This window comes from Neopelma chrysocephalum, unplaced genomic scaffold, assembly GCF_003984885.1.
Source record: "Neopelma chrysocephalum unplaced genomic scaffold, ASM398488v2 Primary Assembly neopelma1_23, whole genome shotgun sequence".
Classification (NCBI taxonomy): Eukaryota; Metazoa; Chordata; class Aves; order Passeriformes; family Pipridae; genus Neopelma; species Neopelma chrysocephalum.
In genome coordinates this window covers 13,870,827-13,892,987 of record NW_020897691.1, presented here as the reverse complement: position 1 = coordinate 13,892,987, position 22,161 = coordinate 13,870,827, and the positions used below count along the sequence as shown (strand labels likewise).

Here is a 22,161-nt window from a genome sequence, read left to right as displayed (position 1 = left end):
TTAAAAAATACTATTTTCATCTGTATATCCAGAACTCCAGCTATTTATTATTTCTAACAGTTTTTGAAGGCCTATTTGGAATGGGACTTCCCACAGGCTTACTTCACGCTTACCACAGGCCCAAAACATACTCTGTGTTCCCCATATAAAAAGGCACACAGTACTTGATGAACAGATGACTAAAAACAGAAGTACATGGTGGGGGATGATTCTAGTAAAGTTTAACACCATTCTTGATTTTTAAATTAACTGTGCTTCACCTATAATTTAGGAAAATAAGGTATAAATTTGGGTCTTGGAACATTTCTGTGGTGTATCAGACGGTATTTCAGTTGCTTTCAAGGGAACTGATTTTTGGCATGCATTTAGTCGTGGTGCTTAAGGCTTAATTGTGTTTAGTCAATATGACAGTTCAGATTTCAGAGAAAGGTGCAAACCCTTAATGAATTGATGAACACCTGAGTTGAAAGGATGCTTGCCATTCGCATAACAGTAAATAAATAATAAAGAAATGAGGACAAATAGCACATGAGGAAGTAAACTTACGCATCTTCTTTCACCTGTTAAAATTATAATTAACTGTTCTTGCTCTGTTAATTTCACAGAGAGCTTTGCTTTCTCTCATTAAATGATCTTTTCATCTCCTTCTGAGAGAGAGAGAGAAGAAGGAAACTTTGAGATCACAATATCTTTATGTGGCCGTTCTCTGTAGATAGTCTTGGTGAATCTAACTCTACTGAAGCATTTTGAAGGTGTAGAAATAGATGAGAATGTAGAGAGTTTCTTAATCATGTGCTTACACTTCAGCAGAAGAGGGGCTATTTTTTAATCATGCTCTTAATCCTCCACTTTCAGAGAATTAACCAATCTGTTTGGCTGTGGCCTAAAGAGCAGTTAGGCCTAAAGAGTCATTACGCCTCTGCTGCTATGATTAAATTGTTTCTCTGTTGAATGTTCAAGGATAACTCTATTCTTTTTCATACAGATACATTCCGGTTCTCCTTGGTGGTTGGATGTCATCCAGACAGCAATACAGTATGCCATTGATGAGGAGCTTGTTCAACGTGTACAAAACGAAATAACCTGCAACTACAAACAGCAGACTAATAAACTCTCCATGGCAGAGAAGTAAGAGAGTAACTAAAATAGACTAATGAATACAATTAAGTCTGTTCAAGTCTTCTTATCAGTTTGTGCTAACAGTTGAAATTAAATAGCAGCCATTTTTACTTCAGAGCATCTGGACTGCAATTATGTTTCAAAACCAGTCCCTGAAAAAGCTGGCTATATAGAAGACTTGGAAAGAAAAATAGGAGAATTACCATTTTTTCTTAGATGAGCATTCTTTGAAATAATTTTCTGTATTATCCACTGTGGTTTTACGGTCTTCTGTACTCATGCAACTGCTGATCAAGAAAGATTCAAAGTTTATTGCATTAAAATTGAGTAACCTATAAAAGAAATTGACTTGCGTAAATGGAAAGTAGGCAGACAATATCAGAAAATCCTTATGTAACACTGTAAGATAACATTACTGTCTTTCTGAGCAAAGAATTTTGGGTTGGTTTCATGTTAGAGACAACAGTACCACTGTTTTTTGGGTTCAATTACAGAACAATGGATTCAGAAGGGACATCTGGAGATCACTAGGCCAACCCTCAGCTTATAGGTCCAGGCCTATGCTCATTCAACCCAATCAGGTTGCACAGGGATTTACCCTGTTAAGTTTAGGTTATCTCCAAGGAGGAGATTCAATAACCTCTATGTGAAGTCTGTTTCTGGTATATGATCCACTTGTTGGAAATAAAGAAACATTAAAATCCTTTTATCTAGTTAATATTTCCTGTGTTGCATCTTGTATGCACTGTCTCTTGTCCTTTCACCAGGTGCCTTTGAGAAATATTTGGCTCAATCTTCTTTGTACGTTCCAGTGAGATAAATGTAGAACGCAACAAGGTCTCTAGTGAGCATTCTCAGTTTAAGGTTGAATAGACCCTTTTCTCCCAGCCTCCTCTCATATGTTCTGTGCTGAAGTTCCGTAAGTTTATCACAGAAAAGGGAGACATAGGAAGGACAGTGCTCTCATAGTTTAACTTCAGGCAATTTTCTCAGATACATGAGCTTAGGGCTCTTAAATACAGTCTTTCTGAATGATGTTTTTAGTTAAATGCATTTTTATTATATTTATTATATATAAATAGATGTATATAAATACATATACATATGTATACAAATATCTAATGTGCTTATAAAATGTGTATGTGTGTATAAGTTTAAATACTTACGATATGCACATTCAATACATAAAGATGTATCCTCCACTATGATTATTCTGCTGTCATCCCAAAAGGTCGCAATTTCTTGCCCTTGCTGCAGGTAAACGTACCCTTTACTTTTCCATACTTAACATAATTCTATTGAATAATCTAAATAAAGGTACGTACAGCTCTTTTTTTTCAGCACAAGAGGCAATGGGTACGAACTGAAGCACAAGATGTTCCCTGTGAACATCAGGAAATGCTCTTTTACTGTGAGGGTGACTGGGTACTGGCAAAGGTAGCCCAGAGAGGTTGTGGGGTCTCCATCCTTGGAGATACTCAAAAGCTGTCTGGGCATGGTCCTGGGCAACCAGCTCTAGGTGACCCTGCTTGAGGAGAGCAGTTGGACAAGAGAACACCCAGAGGCCCCTTCGGATCTCAGCCAGTGTGTGAGTCTGGATATAAACGTTTCCTGTTTGGGTCTTCATTTGAGAATGATAGCATCACATTCTGGTCAAAATAAATAAGAGGACAGCATTGTTTGTATGTTCATGCAGAATTTGTATGCATATGCATCTATCTGTATGTTTGCCTGTGTCATACTGATTTTTTTTTTCCTCAGTTGAAATTAGGTATTTAGAAAGTATCTTCTTAAATTGTTGCTGCTTATAGGTTGTATAACTTTGGGAAGCTATCTGCAACTCAAATGTTTATTTTATAAAGTAGGGATAAAATTTAATTCCTTTTCAATTTATTTTAGAATATGAGATGACATCTTAAAAAACAGTGTCTTATCGAGTGTTAGTGGTCAGTGGTGAAAGCAACAAGTACTCTAATTGAATATAAGACATGATTAATCCGTGGTATAATGTGGGAGACTTTTATAAAGCTGGTATTATTTGGCAACTGATGGTATTAACAGCAGACTCACGATTGCAATTTATATGTATTTTCAGGCTACCTCGTTAGGCAAATTTGTCTATGTTACTTAAAAGTGCATATTACTTAAGTAGGTCATATTAAATTCCAGGCTTTAGTGGTGGTGTTAAACCTGTGCTTTGCTCTCCACACTTTACAAAACAAATGTTTTGGATCAAACTTTCCTTATGGTCTAGAACTACAGTCTTGTCCATGAATGTCAGACCTTGTAGGAACTGTGCACTTTCAGCAAGAGACCTCTGCTCACAGGAAAAACACAACATGGGAAGTGCTTAACTTGTTTTCATGTTTCCATTCCAATCGCAAAAGACACCTAGGTTTTAGGAAAATAGGTTTTCGTTATGTCCATTTAATAATTTTAACTTTGAAACCTAACTTGCAGAATGAAGTATATTTTTGTGATGGGTGCATTTGTCTGCTGTGAATTGCACAGGTGCACTGCAAATCATTTTGCTGACCAACAGACACAAGTAAGACTATGAGTATGTGCAGTTGTTTACCTTTAGTAGATTTGCATTGTGGACCAGAATGTTGCGGGTTGGTGTTCACTGCTAATATTTGGTCCCATCTCTCAAGTTTTGGGAAGAATCTTTCTATTCTACAAATACCATCATCTCTGGGCATACAATGGAGTGATTTCTGACAGCATTACATGCAGTAAGAACAAGCATTTGCTTACGATATGAACTTCATACGTTGTCCTAGATTGCTATTTAGCTATTTTTCTTCCACTTTAAAATACTTAATTAAGTTTGGATTTGGTGACTTGGTGTACAGTTATTTCCCTTTCTCTTTAAATCAGATTCCGTGACTGCAGAGGCCTTCAGTACCTGCTCACAACCCAGCTGGATGAAGTGAAGAAGTTCCAAAAGATTGTAAGAGAAGCAGTGAAAAACTTAGAAGGGCCCCCTTCTAAGCAGGTTATTGAGGCTGCCACTATCTGCCATTTGCGACCTGTTAGACTTCCACTCAACAAGTATGTCTTGAAAATGGAAAATATACTTTAGAAGTGGATTATTCAATTTTCCTTTATTTCAAATAACACGTTGAAGTCTTGAGTATGTAATCAGGGGCTGTATGCACACAGATATCACAGATCCATTTGTTAGAATCATGACCTTTGGTTTTATTCCTATAAAATCTTTTTCCTGTCAGTTAATTTATTGAGTGTACATATGACTGTTAATTTGTTCCTTTTTTTAAGGATTTTGTGTGGTTTTGTATGTTGGAATAGATATATGGTAATTACTTTGGTTTCTGATGAAATTCTGAGTGCATCCATTTTCAATTTTCTGTATTGCAGCTGTGTCTTTTGTAAGGCTGACGAATTGTTCACAGAATATGAGTCGAAGCTCTTTATGCATAGGTAAGTCCACGGCTTTATAAATTTATCACTTAGAAAAGTGAAAGTTGGATTGCTTTATGTTTTCTTCTTGAAGTTTTCTGAAATAACTTTATGAACTAATTACAGCAACTTCTTGCTAATGGCCTTGATAATGGTTTTATTAGGTTTAATTTTCTATGTAAATGTCATTTGAACAAGCTGTTACAAGGAAGGGATTTATGCCACTTTCTATCAAGCTTGCTGTAATATGACCATACATTTGAAATGAAGTGTTGAAGTGTTCAGAAAGTATGTGTATAAATACAAGTATACTAATTTAATACATATTCTTCTTTGTGCAAATATTTATTTGCGGTCCAGTTGCAAGTGGTATAATACCATCCTCATTCATTGTTACAATGACAGAGGAGATCTCAGACAGGAATGCAGCTGAAAGAAGGGTGACACCAGCACATGGTGTGAGAAGTATGCATAGTGGACAGTACTGAGTGACATAGATTACAGTCTTTTGCATACTTTCTCTTTTACTTTTGTCTCTCATATCCCTCACAATGTCAAAATTGGATTCAAAAGTCTTGAGGTCAATGAGAAAACATTTTGAAAAGTCTTTACTAGTGGGAGCTCTGTTACCTCATGATTGCTGGAATCAGGAAACATCAGTGTGTTTGTAAATTAGCATTATTTGTCAAGGAGGGAACTGGGAAGCTGTAGTGTTCTTAAATAGTGCAATACACAGCAAATTTTGTGTCAGAGTTTAACTGCAGATCTCGCTTATACAAAAGACCAGAATTGATTTTTTTTTCTTAAATGAATATTGCATTAATAACTCCTGAAAGATAATTTAGATGCGTAAGCCTTTACAAAAGCTGGGGAGGATTTTGAGCTGACAAAAATGGCCTTATAGTGGTTTCGTTGCTGATACTGAGATCACTCTGTTCAAAGCAAGCTTTTGAGGTGTTAGGTAGTCAAACAGCTGTTTATACTTTTTTGGTCTGCATTATCCTCTAATCAACCAGTAGAAGGCTGAAATAGATGATGAATAAGTAGAAATGAACATGTGAGTACAAAATCGATGATAAGTATTGTATTGGATTTGGTTTTAAGTGTTAAAGGCCAAATGGCAATATTCGAGGAGATGATAGAAGACCAAGAGGGGCTTGTTGATGACCGTTTGCCCACCACAAGTAGAGGACTGTGGGCAACCAGTGAAACTGAACGTGCCTTGAAAGCTCTCCTCTCCTTTGCCAAAGCTCACCGAATGGATGTTAGGCTAACTGAAGAAGGGAGCGTATTTCTGGAACTCTTTGAAGCATGGAAAAAGGAATATAAGGTACAGTAAATGAGATGGTGACAAAACAGTTGTCATTTAATTTATTATAAACAAGTTGAAGCTGAATATTAACACATCTAAATTGTATGCCTGAAATTAGGCTTTACCTACACCAAGCTTTTTTACAGTGCTTCTTACAGGATTTGATTCAAAATGGTTTATATATGATTTGAGTTTCTAAAAGTTATACTGGCAACTAATCAAATTACTAAGCAATATAATTCTACCAATTAAGACAGTATACAGATATAATTAAATGTGTTCATCTATTTATTTAAGTCAGAATGTAGCAAGACTCAGCAAATCCAATGTTATTCTATTCTGTAATTCACTTTGTCTTCGGTCTTGTTCTAGCTACAGATGTACTTTCACTATTGCTTTATTTCCTGGATCTTGTTTACTACACAATGTAACCTGAAATGATTACTTTCCTGTTTGGATCAGAGAGAACTACAGAAGTGTTCTGTGCCTTTCTTTATACATCCCTGTGTTTCTGTGTTTCCTTGCTGTGAATACATACTGGTGATGGAGATGGGGGAAGAGCTATTACACACAAGGCTCTCATCCTGTCTTATAGCTTAGCTGTAATCAAACGTTTTCTCTTGAACGCTTCTCCTTCTCGTTTTCAATTAACACAGGTTCAGTAGAACACACTTGGTACACTAGTGCCAGGTTTATTGATTCTTTTGTACTTTCTTCTAGAATCTTGGTGGTTTGGGTTTTTTTGTTTGTGGGGTTTTTGTGTGGTCTGATATCAACGTAAATTCCTGTTCCTTGGAGAGTTTATGCCCATGTGATCTATCTCCCAGGCTTGCTGTTTCATGATTCTGAGAAATCAACAAGTTACCTAACTTGCTTTTTCCTAGGAGGTTTTGAAAAAGCAAAGATGCTTATTACTATCCAAGAATTTAAACATTTGTTATTAGCTTTAATCCATAGAAGAGCAAGAGAAGGTACTCTATGGAGTGATTTATTTTTTGTATCTTAGATTAACGAATGAAATTCAGTCTGTCTTTGTTTTTCAACAAACTTGGCTATGGATCACCTACTTCCTCAAATTGGTAGTGCTCATTAGGAGTAAAACTTAATCTGGATCTGCCTTAAAAAATTGGTAGTTTACAGTGTAATACAGTGCAAAAGCTTTATATACAAAATGATGTCTCAATCAGCATTTAGGCGTCTGGTAGTTAAAGTTATTAAATGCCTAATAAAGTTGTGCTGCTCTCACAAAGTCAGGTCACTTGCTTATGGTACCAAAATGCTGATTGGAGAATAATGACCATTCTCATGACTATTCCCATGCTTCGTTCTTTGTGTCCTCGGCTTGTAAGAGTTGACAAAAGGAGGAGGACATAAGGTGACTAGTTACCAAGGCATTGCTATGTGTTAGAAATTTTCTGCTGCAAGAAAGGACACAGTCCCTTCATGTGCCTTTACATGAGGAAAAAAAAGGTGGGACTAATATGCCGATGAGAATAAAATAGTGTCATTATGATTCCATCTGTAATATACTTGGAAATGCTGATTCGATGATCTGTACTACTCTAATCTACATGGAGCTACAAGGATGATACTCTGTGAAATAAGCCTTATTTTATTCAGCATTTTCTTAGCCTTGCAAGAGATTTTGTTTCTGACTGTTAAGTTGCATTAGTTGTTGTAATACTAATAGTTGTCAAAGAAATGAGAGACAGCTCTTTATAGTTGTTTATACAAAGAGGCTGGAAAAGAAAGCCGGCAGGATGATGTCTATACTATTTGTTTTCCTTTGTGATTTGTTGTTGTGGTGGGTGAATAATGCAAAGAAATATTATCCCTTCCTCCAAAAATTTCTCACATTTTCGATTGTATGGCAAAATCACATAAGAGGAACTCAGCTCAATTCTGCTGTTAATTTGTTTGGGGTTTTCTTACAGTTACTTCATGAATATTGGATGGTACTTAGGGATCATGTGTCTGCTATTGATGAACTGGCAATGGCTACAGAAAGACTGAGAGTGCGTCATCCTGATGAGCCAAAACCAAATCCACCAGTTCTCCACATCATAGAACCACATGAGGTGAAGTACTGGGCAGGAAAGAATGTGGTTTTTCTGAAAGAACCTACCTTCTACAAAAATAAAATCTGTATCTAGATCTGTGTATAAGGTCTATAATATATGCCTCTCATTCAATTTCAGAAAGGGTTGGTGGAGTATACAGTTCCTATATCAGTATATGGACCTTTTTGAGCTTGTAACTCTTATTCTGATATATTTTTGTTGGCCTTCTGACAGAGTGGCATTTTTCCAAAAGCCTGCTGTCATTCAAGCAGCAAGTAAATAGCTCTGGGACCTTTCAATACAATTGTCCAGTTTTCCAAGCTGGTGGAAAATTAGATTGACCTGATTCCTTACCCATATTGCTACTTTCCACAAGGACCTATAAAACAGTAGTGAACACCTAGAAGACAAATCTTTTTGTCAGTATTTCAATATGCTCAGGAATTTCTGAGCTATATCCGAGAGACTTTCTGTTCATGACGATAGAGAAAATGCTGGGTTGATTTAAACTCTTAATTTTTATATATTTTTTGTGCCAATAGAAATATGTTTTCACTAGAAACATTATGTACTTTTTTTCAGTGAGATTGAGTGTTAGATAAAAGTACTTCTTTCTGTAAGGAAATAGATATTTCATCTGTGTGTTGAAACAATTTTTAAAACAGAGCACTTTGCTTAACAAATTTGTAACAAAATTTTAAGATTTATGTATGTATATGCAGTCACAAAAGAAACACCCGTTGCTTTGGCTTTCATCCTTCAGGTGCTTGCCTCTTCTGCAGTATTAATAACTACTCCACTGTCAGCTGTAATTAATCTAAAAAGAAGTTATGTTTGTGTCTTTGTATAGGTTAAATGAAAAGTGGAAACTTCTGAGAAGTATAAAGAAAATAATTTTTTCTTACACATTGTTTTTGGAATGAGCAGTTGAGTCTAGGACATATATGGCTGTAAGAAGATAGATGATCAATTCAAAAGAAACTTATAAAAAAATAAGTGCTTTTAATTTGATTTTGTCTCTGTAAAGAAACAATAATGCAAATAAAACGATAAAAAACAATTTTCTGTACCACCTGGGTCTCAGCCCATTCACAGTGCTGTGTTCATACTGAGTACAGGAAAAGAATAGATAATCAATTTTGCTTGGGGAGAAGCACATCTTAAATTTACACCATGAGCTGTTCTTCTGTCTGTCCCCAGTAAATTATTCAGTTGAATTTCACCAAAAAACTAATTTAAGCCTTATTGTAAAACTTTACTATTTTTTTTCCTTTGTTAATACGTGTTTAATTCTGTTTTCATAGGTAGAGCAAAATCGAGTGAAACTTCTGAATGACAAGGCAGTTGCCAAATCACAGCTTCAGAAGAAATTGGGACAACTTCTATATCTCACTAATCTGGAGAAAGTAAGATTAGTGATTCCATGGTCTTTACCCAAATGATGTACTCTGTTTACCTAGTGGAAGAAACGTACCATTATTTTTATTTAAAACTTCCATCTTAAAGAAATTGTATTTTCTGTGAAGATTCATTGCATGTTGAAATTCAGTGTGTTGTTCTTTTTGTTACTGTGTAGTCATAAAATTATCTATTCCATTAAATATTTTGGTTATTTGCTATTGCACACTTAAAAAACTATGAACTCATTGGAGATGCTTAAAATTTTCCTTTAAAATTAATGGGCCATGTTTAGTAGAGGCTTTATAAAATGATTTCACTTTCTACTTACCTTTGCTATTTTACAAAGAGGTTACCTTCTTAAACAGGACAATCATGTCTGGAGGTTAAATAAGTGTAAAAAATATCAGACAAACCCCATGTATGATATGTTATTTTAGTCATAGTGTTCAAGTAAGTACAATTATGTTTAAGTAACCTAGATTAAGCAAGGATTTAATTGTTTCTACAACATGTGAAGCTGATAGAAAATATGAGGAGTTTCTTATTTGAAGCTTGTATTTTACTGGGATTTTTCAGAGTTGTTGTAGAGCTGCAGCTGCTATATGAAGGACTGCAGAATGAAAAGTGCTCCTTTTACTTACCATCAGTTACATACTTTTTTAACTTCTCAAGATGTGCTTTATTCATTAATATATTTTTAGTTTGTTCACACGGTGGGGTTTCTTTTTAAGGATTTCATTATTCATTTTTTCTAGAAGCTTGTTTTAAACATAGAGTAACTTCTTATTTGTTGAAACACAAAGCTGATATTTTTCTTCTACTCTATAGTCTCAGGATAAAACTACTGGGGGAATTAACCCAGAACCGTGTCCAATCTGTGCTCGTCAACTGGGAAGACAGGTAAGATACTTTGTCAGCGGGTTTTAGCTTTAGAACATCTTTACCTACAGCTGAGTCAGCAAATTTTCAGCATCTGATTTAAAATTAACATTATATTGAAACAGGGGAAATAAACCCTTTCCTGTAATGTACCAACCTGACTCTCCCCTGACATAATGTCTTCCTCAGATGCAAGCACCACTACTGCCTTTAGCTTTTGACATCAGTGCTTAACTGTTCCAAAAACGTGAGTTCCTGATTGTTTTATAACCCTGAAGTTATACTTTTGTCAGAAACATTTGTTTGCCATTTAGGAGCCAATAGATTGAAGAAATAGATAAGCTTTTTGTAGTATACTGTTCTATTTTACTGTAACCGCTCTTATTGACAGTATTTTTTATTTCTAAATATATGGATATTACCTACTTAAACAGTAGTAAAATCCAATAGATTAAAGACTGGCAATCTGTATTTCTTTCCCCACCATTTACCTGCTGAACTGCGGGAGTTGATATTTAAGTGGGAATTAATCTACGTCATAAAATACAAAGCTATAGTTTAAACTTGACTTACCATGCATTAGGTAAAAACATGAAAGGACTCCTGTAGAGTCAAACTAAATTATCTCTTTTTAGGTAACTGTTCTAAGGTGGTTTAGCTTCTGTCCAGTTTATAGACATCTGTAAGCATGAACTGGTGTCCTACCATGTTTCCAAAATCCCCTCTGTGCTTTTCTTCCAAGGGTAGTACAGGTTTTTGCAGAGAACAGCTGTTTGTCCTGTTCACTGCCATTATGCTTTATCTTGGAGCTGGAGGAGCTCACTGAAAGGGAAAATAGTCTTTTCTTTTAACTTTCTTTATCTTTTCTTAATAGCGAGACTGCTGCTTTAGATAGTAGCAGCCTTCATGTTGCAAGGAACTTTTAAAATACTTTGTGTCCTGTTTCTGCATGATTACAAGAACTTTAGAAAGCCTAAAAGACTTCTGCTTGATAATCAGTTGTTTAGTCAATTCCCTCTGCTACTTGGTCCAGTGAAAGCTGTCTTATTTTTCCTCTTAGAATGGCCTATAGAGCAGACTAGTACAGTGTAAGAGACTATTTCTGGGTGCAAAACCACTGGTCTACAAATTGCTTCTCTGTTACAGAATGTCATAGCTGACACGTAGATGTTCTAGGCTCACAAAGGAGAACAGCTTCTGGAATGCAATCTGTTGTTTAAAATGCATTCTGTCTAAAAGAGATTAAGCCACTCTGTTCAAAAGATGCTGTCTAGGACTTAACAGTAGGGAAAAATTAAAGCACTTTATTTACAACTTAATAAAGACCAACCTAATATGAATGCATAGGTAAAGACTTTTACAGGAGGCCAATGCTAACATTTTTGTAATTTTTCAAAAAAATGTATAAATATTTAATCTGCATGCTTAACCTAGGCATTAAGAATCATCATTCATAGAAATGAAAGACTGTAATGTCTTTACTGAAGTTCAAAACTGAAAAAATGCAAAAAATGAGCAATAAATGCAGAAAATTTCTGTGGATCGTGAATATTTCTGTGCTGAAAAACTTGGAAATTCAGGCTTTTTAGCAGCTGGGGTGCTAAAAATTCTAAAATTCTTCAATTTTAATCTGATGAGTGTCATAAAAATAAAGCAATTTCTCTATGAAAATGTAATTTATCATATATTAGTACTCTGGTTTTCTTTTGAATTGATCCAAAACTGATACTGTGTTGTGTTGGGTTTTTTTTTCATTTCCTACATAGTGGGCAGTGCTGACATGTGGACATTGCTTTTGTAATGAGTGTATAGCCATCATCATCCAGCAGTACAGCGTTGGCACCCGCCGGAGCTCAATTAAGTGTGCCATCTGCAGGCAGACAACGTCCCATAAAGAAATATCATATGTCTTTACTGCAGAAGCTGCAAATCAGGAGGATGATATTCCTGTAAAGGTGCGTTGTTTATAGGAGCTGTGTGGTCCAAACTTTCAGCAGTGCACATTTTTTGTCTTTTGTTGCATCCTGCACTTAGGCAGACAAGGCTACTGTATAGTTTTATAAATAGGATGTGTAATGAAAAAACTTCTAGACACAAATGGGTAGGAATTCAGTCCTGATTGCACTGTTTTATCTACTTTTCTTGTTAACAGGGGTTTTTTTGTTGTGTTAAAGGCAGGGGTGGAGGAAGAGGCAGCATCTCCATGAGTCTTTAGCAATACTGACATAGTGCATAGGTACATTTTCGCTTTGCATGAGTATGTTATAGAATAGTGTTAAACAAAAAAAACCCTTGTGGTTATTGCAGTTGTGGAAAAATAGAAGATTCTGGACTAAAATGCAAAGGTAAACAACATATTGGTAATATTTTGATTTAAATGATACTGCTGTCTTTAATTAAAATATGATTATAATACAGCTGGACATACCAGTCTAATCTGATTAGAGTAGTTAAACGTAATAACTGGTTGTGCTGACAGACTTCCGTGGTATCTGTGCAAATCTCTTCAAATCTTGCAGGTTTTCTAGGGTCGCTGGCCTGTATTGAAGACAGTTGCTGCCACATTCACACTAGTAATTTCAGCCTCTCAGGACAAATGGAATTCCATTTTATGAGTAGATGCTTCCTAACTAAAATTATTAGATTTGAAGTAGTTGACAGTATGTAGCACCAGGGGGAGTAAATAGGCTGTATTTTTGAAGTGCTGCTGCTTAGAACCTCACTTCATGCAAGGCTTTTTACATATTATTTCCTCTGAGTTTAGAGATATCACTCTGTTTGTAACAAAATTCCAAATGTGTTTCATAAGTTACATTAAAAAATAAAATAACTAGAATAACAAAATTTCATTAATAGAACACAGAAGGAACCTGTCATCTGCTGTCCTGCATACAGGATTGTAATGTTTTCTTGAAATACTTCTGCATCAAAGACTTTGGAAAAAAGCAAAAATAAAGCAAAAATATGAATTCTTTGTGAATTCACATGATAAGGATCATTCTTAGTTCATGAAAAATTAAGAATTTATGCTATAGCTTCATGTACTATCAAAATAAGTAGCTTTGTTAAAAATAAAAATTTCTACCTCATATTCCTTTAGGAACAGTTAACAAAGAATAACTTTGTATGGTTTCTATAGATTACTGAGGTTAAGATCAATAACTTTTAGTATTTATACAAGAAGTGTGTGATTTATTCAGTGTTTTTATTTTAATCTGAGCTTTCTTAATCCCTCCAGTCTCTTTCAGTATTCACTGTCTCTTTCTTTGCATCTTACTGTTTATTGTACCAATACTAACCATCTTAAGTTAATGCCTTAAATGCAAAAGGACTACTGTAAATGGGAGCATTTTATACTGAGAGATTACTGGCATCCCTGCATGTTTTGGTTCTGTGAAAGTTTCCTGTGTCTGGTCAGTATTACAGTGGTTATTGTTAGCCTGTCACCTGAGACCCTTTGTTAGAGGGTAGTTTTGGTTCTAATGTGTGTTGTTCCATAATTCATAACTAATTTCTTTATAAATATTCATCTCAGTATTCATCGAAAAGACAGACTCATGGTATAGGGGTAATGAGTGGGATAACTTTTTTTAAGACAGACTGAAAACTAAGGACTTATAACAGCAAAGGTACTTTTGTCAGTTTCATCTCTCCATCTCTCAACAAAATTGAAATTTTTGTGTGTTGTGAACCAAAGCTTTAGTCAACTGTTAGTTCAATAAGTCTAATATAGTTTGTCTAATATAATGTAAGCAAAGGAACAAAGAACTTTGCACCCTCAGTTCTCCTGTTTAAAAAATAAAGCAAAAAGACTGTGACCACTTTGATCATTGTGCTGTTCTTTTCTTTGCCATAGTTCCTCTTACTGATCTGGTACAAAGTCACCTGTGTGACACCTGAATCACAGGAATCTGGAGGGTGGAAAAATCAACAACAGTGGCTAAAGCTACTATCTGTTACAGCAGGGAAAAATAGGACCTGTGATAAGGTCTAAAAACAGTCTCTGAGGAAAAGACAGAGCAGATTAGCCAGAACTGTCATCTGAATCAGAGATAAATGGTATCGGAAAAGCACATAGATGACCCTAGAATTATATAGGAAGTACTAAAAGTTAGTCTCTAACTCTCTTTTAACTATAGGTATTTATGATTGGCAGGCAGCTGCCATAGGGCTGCAAATGTGTCATCCTTCAGATCATAACACCTGCTGACGTTAATTGTCCATCTGACTTTGTTAATGTCTATCAGGTGCAACAGAAATTACATGGAAGAAAGCTGGCTTATTTCTATGTCTGTGACATAGACATTTCTATTATTTCTATGTCTGGAATCCCTGTGGAAGACCCTGGGAAATAAAATGGTACTGCTTATTGCAGCCTTTGGTAAAACAGTCTGCAGAAAGTCTTACATGTACTTCTGGAGCATTCATTTATCTGCCTAATATGTGAATGATCAAGCAACACAGCCTTGGTTCCCAGCTTGTGCCTAGACTGCTGACATCCTTCCCAGCCAATTCTGCAAGCAGTGTGACTTCAGTAAATTTGATCTGTCATTGTAGCAAGCCAACATAGTTAATTCAATGTTCAAAAGACAGGTGCAGACAGGAATAAAACCGTATTTGTCCAGCTGAATCTAGCACAGCTTGAAATTACTATGCATGTAGGCACTAGTAAGAAATTATAGGCTAAGGGGAAAGGGAACAGTACATAAATCAAAGTGGACAAGAAGTAGAATATAGTATTGGGTTAATTAAGCACTGAAATACTTCTGAATGCAGAATATGAAGATGTTTTCATTGCAGTGCACAATTCCTAAAAAATTATTTATATTTACACTTTTCTTATTATTTTAAATATAATTAACAAACTTCATAGTACTGAACATAAGATTGGTGTTGCCAGAATGAGAAACAAAAGCAACAGAAAAAACATTCAGGTAGATTTTTTTCATAGTCAATTTTCGAGAAGTGTGAAGGTAGGGAAATTTAAATGTGCATTTGGAAGATTCTCTGAAGACTGTGCCACTAAGTTAAGACATAGGAGGCCTAATGAGCATGTTTGGTGCAACTGCATTCCTTGGGCTGTCTATTCTGCCTCACATAGCTTCATTGTTCAGTGTGCTGCACATGCTGTAATACACTGCTGATCCTATAGCAGTGCATTATAAGGGAGAGATAAAAAAGAGTTCAGTGCTACTTAACCTGCCCTTTCTCCTTTAAAGTTTTTAAATTTGTGTAAGATATGTAAGAGACCTAATATAACATCATTTAATAAAGCCGTGAATATGGAAGTTGTTTACTATCCTACTTTACTAATGCTCTTCTTTCACTTTTCGAAGGGAAGTCACTCCACCAAAGTGGAAGCTGTGGTCCGAACACTGAAGAGAATTCAATTTAAAGATCCAGGGGCTAAATCCTTAGTTTTCTCAACGGTATTAATCATCATTTTCTGTCTTGTCTTTGTGTGTGTGAGTTTAAAGCATTCATAATATTTACAGGAATTAGTTTAGCTACCAGAAAGTTGAATCACTCCGTACAGCCACTTGATTGTTTTGAGAATTTGTAGGGCAAGTCATGTAACTGGGACATGAACAACGATCATAGTCAGCAGATGTAAAAGCTTGTTTCTTTAAAGGGCAAACACTCAGTTTTGCATGGGAGTGTTAGAAATTCTTGATATTTTTAAATGTAATGTGCAGATGTTTTTGATATATTGTAAAACTTTTTATGATGGCTGCCAATTTCTTTTATTCAAGCTGATCTTTTTAATTACATGTCTTACTTAGTTTTATGAAAGATTTGGTTCCTAGCACACAAATATTTATTTCTTTTTTTTTATTGCAAATGCTAGTATTTTGAAAAGGTTTTTAATCTACTCTCTCTTAGGGACGTTAATTAGTATTTTTTAGTTGTCATTGCTGTTTGTAATGTTGAGTTACTTTTATTGTTGTGTGTTTTTGTTTCGTTTTTTTTTTTTACAGTGGCAAGATGTATTGGATATAATTTCAAAAGCTTTGTATGACAACAACATGATTTTTTCTCAGATCAATGGAATTAGTAAATTTCAGGTACATAAAGGATATTTTTATTTAATTATTTTCAGTGGGAAAATCATAGTTCGTAGAAGTTAATTTGATCCTTTTACTTCATTACTTCATTTGAGAATCTAAAAGAGCAGCAAATTTATTTGGCAAAAGCTTGGATCTCCAACTCATTAATTCTAAAAATCGTAATCACAAAAAGCCCCAATTTAAAGCTTTTGAAGCTGAACTGTACATTCACTTTTGAGAAAGAAGCATTGCCCTGTCTGTTAAGGATGAGACACACTGATCAGTGTTGCGAGAAGTTCATGCCTTCCTGATATATTTTGAGTATCTGTTCCGGGATGAACATTATTTCTCTGGAGCCTGTATTAGCTGCTATAATTTCTGGAAAATATAGTCATATCCTCCACACTCTTCATTGAGGAGCTTTTGTCCCACTGCTGTGATGTTTGCCTTTTAGGAAAATCTTTCTGCGTTTAAATACGATCCCAACATCAATATTTTGCTGCTGCCTCTTCACACTGGTTCCAATGGACTAAACATCATCGAAGCAACTCACGTTCTGCTTGTGGAACCCATTCTGAATCCAGCACATGAGCTACAGGCTATTGGCAGAGTACATCGTATTGGCCAAACAAAGTAAGATTTAAAATTATGTTGAATTGTTTAGATATGGTCTAGAATAGATCTGCATACTGTAATCAGAATAAATCTGGTTCACTGAACTTCTCAATTTTGGAGATGGGGTTATTCATAGGAACCCTGGTTTTAAAGATAATCATAAAAGGGACAGAAAGATTAAATTAAAAAATGTTTGCTGAAAATTCACTGTCTATTTTAGGGAGTTGTTTTGTGCCGCAGGGGTAAGATGCAGAAACAAGAAACAAATTGCATTTGGGCCATTTAGAAAGAGTGTAAGATCTTGAGTCTGAAATTCTGAAAAATCTTGTTCATCTGGTGCCCTGTTTTATGTGTGCCATTGATGCCTTAGTTTTTAACTTTGAAGTTCTGCTTGCAAACATGTCCAGAAATGTCTTAGCTTTGCATGTCCAAGCAACTCATCCTTTATGTTATGAGGGTAAGTTCAGGCATGGCCTGAGTTTCCTTGAGAGGGTCCTTCTAACTGGTCATTCTCAGCTCCAGATTAGGAGCCACATAAATTTGTTGGGGGTTTTCTGTTTGCTTGTTTTGGGGGGTTGTTTGGTTGGGTTTTTTTCCAAAAAGAAAGTTATAGCACATTCACTTTACAACTGATTAGTTTTTTTAAATCACAGTTCTGCCCTCATCCCCATCTAGATCTCTTTGAAGATCTTAATGAGTTTGCATATCTCTTGTTTGTTTCAATGTTGTTGATTTTACACATGTAGTGGTGAAGACTTAAAGGTTTTGGAAAGTTTGTCCTGAACATATAAGATGTATATGTTTTTCATTAGGTCTCATGTCACTTGAAAAAAAATTAAAACCTGGAACTTCAAGGAGAAAAATAGCTGGACTCAATTCTGGAATAATAATATTCTAGAATAATAGTGGGGTTTGTGTTCTGGAAATGAAGGCAAAGATAGGACATGAAGAAGCATGTATGTGAAAAAATGTTCATGAACAGGTGGATATTTGTGTGTGTTGGTAAAGATTTTGAATTAACTGTGAGCACATAGGGAAGATTGATTGCAACAGCCCGGATTGTAATTTTACATGATGCTGGCATAAAAGGTCTGGCAAAAGCCTTGCAATAAAAGCAGCAAGAATGTGCTGTACTTTTTAAGAATTAAGACTTCAGCAAGGCTTATTTGAAAAAGGGCTGTGTTCTAAGTACAGTGAGCATAAGGGAATACTCCTGTATGCAACTATTACCACTCCAATTGAGTTCTTATTTACTTCTCTTTTTTTGGGGTAGACCTTTGCCTATGAATCCCAAAGTATTCCCCGTGCATTCTTCTGTGAAATGTTGCCTGCCAAAGTTTCAGCTGAAGATATGAAAACTATCTAAGCACTTTCAAGGTTCTTATCTCGAAAAATGTTTATACTGGGGAGCCTGGGATGATTTTTCATTTTTATCTTTGGAGCTGACTCTTTTCCATTTCACTTTCTTGTGCCTGGCAGGTTTTTTTCATTTTTTTTCTTTCTGAAATTTTATTTCATAAATGGAGTTGTCATTTTGTGTTATGTTTATTGACATTTTTGTTTTTGTTTTACCAGTGTTTACAGTTCCGTGTTTACTGACTACAATTACTGACTTTTTAAAAAAAAATTATAATATTTTGCTGTCTTCAAAAATAATATTGTTAAAACTCTGGAAATCAGCTTTGATAATCCATCACACTGAGCTCTTTTCTCTTGGAACAACTTGTGGCAGTGCAGGATAAATATTGTATATCACCAATGGGCCAAAGTAATTTCTTTAGGCTCTTGAGGAGGGTTTATTTATAGTAGGGACACAGAAAGTAGAACTTTGCCCAGCATCTGCATTGGGATTTTAGCTAATACAGCTTATATTCATTTAGTATGTGGTCAGCCAAGTGAGTGTGTGCTCAGGGAGGCACTAAACACCCTGAAATGTCAGTGGAAGTTGTTAATCACCTTTAAGATTTCTTTCTTAAAATAGAGGCATTTTTTCAACATTCTTACAAGAATTAGTATAAGACAAAATATGGTCATGAACTTCATCAATAACAGTATAACTTCTGCTCACTTATGGTCTTGTTTTCTTTTTTTAAACACATTCAGATCTACCATTGTTCACAGGTTCCTGATAAAAGCAACAATAGAAGAGAGAATGCAGACTATGTTGAAAACTGTAGATAGAAGGTATGTGTTGAATTTTTTAAAACATCATTATTACACTGAAAATGAAAAGGTGGTTCTCAACCATAATTTTATTATAGTTAGGCATGCGTATCTTTGTATATAAACCTCAACTGTTCTCCTTAAATTGTTGTGATTGGCAAAAAAGTTTTAAGACTTGAAAAATTTTAACCTGGTTCCAGTAACTTGAAGCTTAAGGTATTTTAATTCTCTGGAAAGTATTTTGGTTACATTTTGTGTGTTTTATCTTATAAAAGCCCAATTAATAAATTATGTGTTATGATTTGTCTTTTTACTTTACGTATTTCCATGAGTATAAGAACATTGCAATTGATGGAGTAATACTAAGCCTGCCACTGGAGCAACGACATGTGTTACAAGCTCTAATATAGGACATGGATTCTTCCTTTCATTACATTTAAATTCTACCAAGTTAGTCCAACGGTGCTCTGTCCCATTGGTTGGTTTTGCAGTCTGTGCAGGCATTGCCCAGATGCTAACTTATAGATCAGGCTGCTGTGTAGACACAGAAGTAGTTTTCACTGTGTTTATCCTTCCAAAATCTATAAGCAATGACAGACTGGGCCTGGACCAAAAAGGGTATTCTTTATGCAGAAAGTGTAAGAGGTTTGTACCTTTTATACATTTTATACGCATGATAAATCTAGGAGGAGGCCTTAGTTTAGGGAAATTTTGCTGGTTACAGATTATGAAACTAAAAATGGACGTGCACATCTTTGTAGTTACGAAAGATTTCAGTTTTAGCTTTGGAAGAATGATTTATTCAGTTTCCATATCTGTGAAGTAGCACTATTTTACATATAAAATTTGGATAAATGTACAGTGGTTGAATGATACCATGAGAAATAGTGTTTTGAAAGCAATATTAAATGTTATGCATGGAAGCTGAAGACAGTCCCTTAAATGTTAGAAGGGCAAAGCATATTATCCCATGTTCTGCTGCCTTTGCAGTGTTTGGCATTGACTACTGTTAGGGACAGTAGATGGACTTTGTATCTTACTTAGAATGTACAAGAGCAGTAGCTGATCAGTGTACATGGTTTTCCTGATGAGTTTCAAAGCTGAGCAGTTATTGACTCTGAGCTGTGTGATCTGTCTCCAGTACACACAGCTTGTTACTGACATTGATTCTTTCTCTGATGCCTGCATGCAATTTTTTTCCCACAGTCACACAAGCTCTTCCATGAAACAGTCAGAAGCCTCCGTGTTGACAGTGGCAGATTTGGCTGACCTTTTTACAGAGGAAACTGAAGAACTTGAGTAAAAACATTGGTTTGGCCTAATGAAATCAGTACGTGACCTAATAAGCACCTAATAATCCACTTGATCTGTCATTCCTGTAAACATCATCTAACATTTGTTACAGAGTGATTGGAAATTGAAAAGTCTTAATTGTTACTGTTTTATTCTTTGGTGAAGTTCATAGCAGCACACACTTCTGGTGGCACTGGAGAAAAGTTGCACTTTGCACATTATACAAAAACATGGATTTTATTCCCAAAGAGCATTTGAGCTGGATGCTAAAACTGAGATCTTGGACCCTTGGTTGAGAGGAATTTTACCTTCAGGTTTGATTGGCTAGTAGCTCTGTCTGAGAGCAAAACTATGTGGGTGGTTGGGTGGGAAAGGGAAGCAGAAAAATACAAATCTAATTTTTTTTACTGTACAAAGAGTTGTTAGAAAGAATGACTGTAAATTAATATTCTTCTAGAAAGGGCTTGTTAGATTTAATGCAGAGTTACTAAATGTCTTATTGTTAACATTTCAAATGACTAATCTTTACTAATAATTTGGATATTTGTATTAGGCTTTTAGATATTCATAAAGACTTGTGACAGTTAAATATTTCATTGTTAATGCTTACTTATTGCAAAAAGATGATAATTAAATTATGCTTTTTGTATATATGTTGGTCTGGTGATCAGTTAAAGACTTGAACTTGCTGTACATGTTTTCACTTGAAGCTGTGACTAATTTAGTGCTCTGTTTGAAAAAAAGGCATTTGTTACAGAATTTTCAAAAAATTAATTGGTTAAGCTGCTGATCACTTTGGAATCATATGGTGTGCTTGTGTGCATTTTCTCACTACGATATTTTTGTCTAGTTCTCCCCCTTAAAGATACAGCAATTTAAATATACAAAATAGATGAAATTAAGGTAGGCAGTCTAATTCTTAGGTGCCTGGTCTGAGTTAGATAAACAGTGGAGAGAAATGGAACTTTGTGAAGCTTCATCCTGAGATATGCGAGATCACTCTACACTATCTCTGTTAACAGTAGATAGTTTGGAAAACAAATCCAGGCTAACTTTTAGACTGCTAAAAGTAGGCAAGATAAATTTTAAGCCTTTTGACATAGGTTATGGATTCACACTTACATAACATTTGTTTCTGAAGGTGTTACAGAAGCAAGCTCAGTTACACAGTTGATGTTAAACACAAGTTTGTGTTTAGAGAGTGAGCATAAGCAACAGGCTATGTCCCTCAAATTACAATATTTACTGTTTCAATAGGCAATGTATTTTGTATATTTTAAAAATCTTACTTGAGGTGGAAATTAAAATTAGTCCTGTAAGAAATCTCATTGTAGAATTTTTACTCTAATCATGTCAGCTGATTCGTCACAGATTTCTATAGTTATTGAGCTTCTTGAGTTTTGTTTTCAGTCATACAACATTTGAGCTGCACAGTCAGGTATTAAGCCTATCCACATGACAGGCAAGTTTTCTGCTTCTGACAACAGAGGTGAATAGAATTTGCAAGAATAATACTGTATCAAGAAGTGGGTTTTTGACATTTATATTCTGTTGGCCTTCTGGACCAATTGGATACTGTTTTCTAAAGACTATTTGAGTAACTTTACAGACAATGTATCTGTTTCCCATATTTGTAATATGTGCTAGTTGGCTTAGCCCAGAAAGCCAACCGCATCCTGGGCTGCATCAAAAGCAGCGTGTCCAACAGGTCGAGGGAGGTGATTCTGCCCCTCTACTCTGCTCCAATGAGACCTCTCTTGGAGTTCTGCATCCAATTCTGGGACCCTCAGCACAGAAAGGACATGGGCCTGTTGGAGCCAGTGCAGAGGAGGGCCACTAAGTTGACTAC

At 35.4% G+C, this 22,161-nt stretch overlaps 1 protein-coding gene across 5 annotated transcripts in view; it reads left to right on the top strand.

Moving 5' to 3' along the window:
- SHPRH (SNF2 histone linker PHD RING helicase) overlaps positions 1 to 21,047 on the top strand; it is a 53,255-nt gene extending 32,208 nt beyond the window's left edge. For 3 of the 5 annotated variants that reach the window (XM_027687476.1, XM_027687486.1, XM_027687513.1), the window contains 13 exons: positions 986 to 1,128; positions 4,000 to 4,173; positions 4,501 to 4,563; positions 5,647 to 5,872; positions 7,789 to 7,932; positions 9,219 to 9,320; positions 10,144 to 10,215; positions 11,961 to 12,149; positions 15,531 to 15,623; positions 16,173 to 16,259; positions 16,696 to 16,874; positions 18,960 to 19,040; positions 20,226 to 21,047. In XM_027687476.1, coding sequence (XP_027543277.1) covers positions 986 to 1,128; positions 4,000 to 4,173; positions 4,501 to 4,563; positions 5,647 to 5,872; positions 7,789 to 7,932; positions 9,219 to 9,320; positions 10,144 to 10,215; positions 11,961 to 12,149; positions 15,531 to 15,623; positions 16,173 to 16,259; positions 16,696 to 16,874; positions 18,960 to 19,040; positions 20,226 to 20,322 — 1,650 coding nt within the window. In that variant the 3' untranslated portion in view covers positions 20,323 to 21,047. The remainder of the gene's footprint in view (positions 1 to 985; positions 1,129 to 3,999; positions 4,174 to 4,500; positions 4,564 to 5,646; positions 5,873 to 7,788; positions 7,933 to 9,218; positions 9,321 to 10,143; positions 10,216 to 11,960; positions 12,150 to 15,530; positions 15,624 to 16,172; positions 16,260 to 16,695; positions 16,875 to 18,959; positions 19,041 to 20,225) is intronic. The other 2 variants (XM_027687494.1, XM_027687502.1) reach the window with 2 other exon arrangements.
- The last annotated feature ends 1,114 nt before the right edge of the window (positions 21,048 to 22,161 follow it).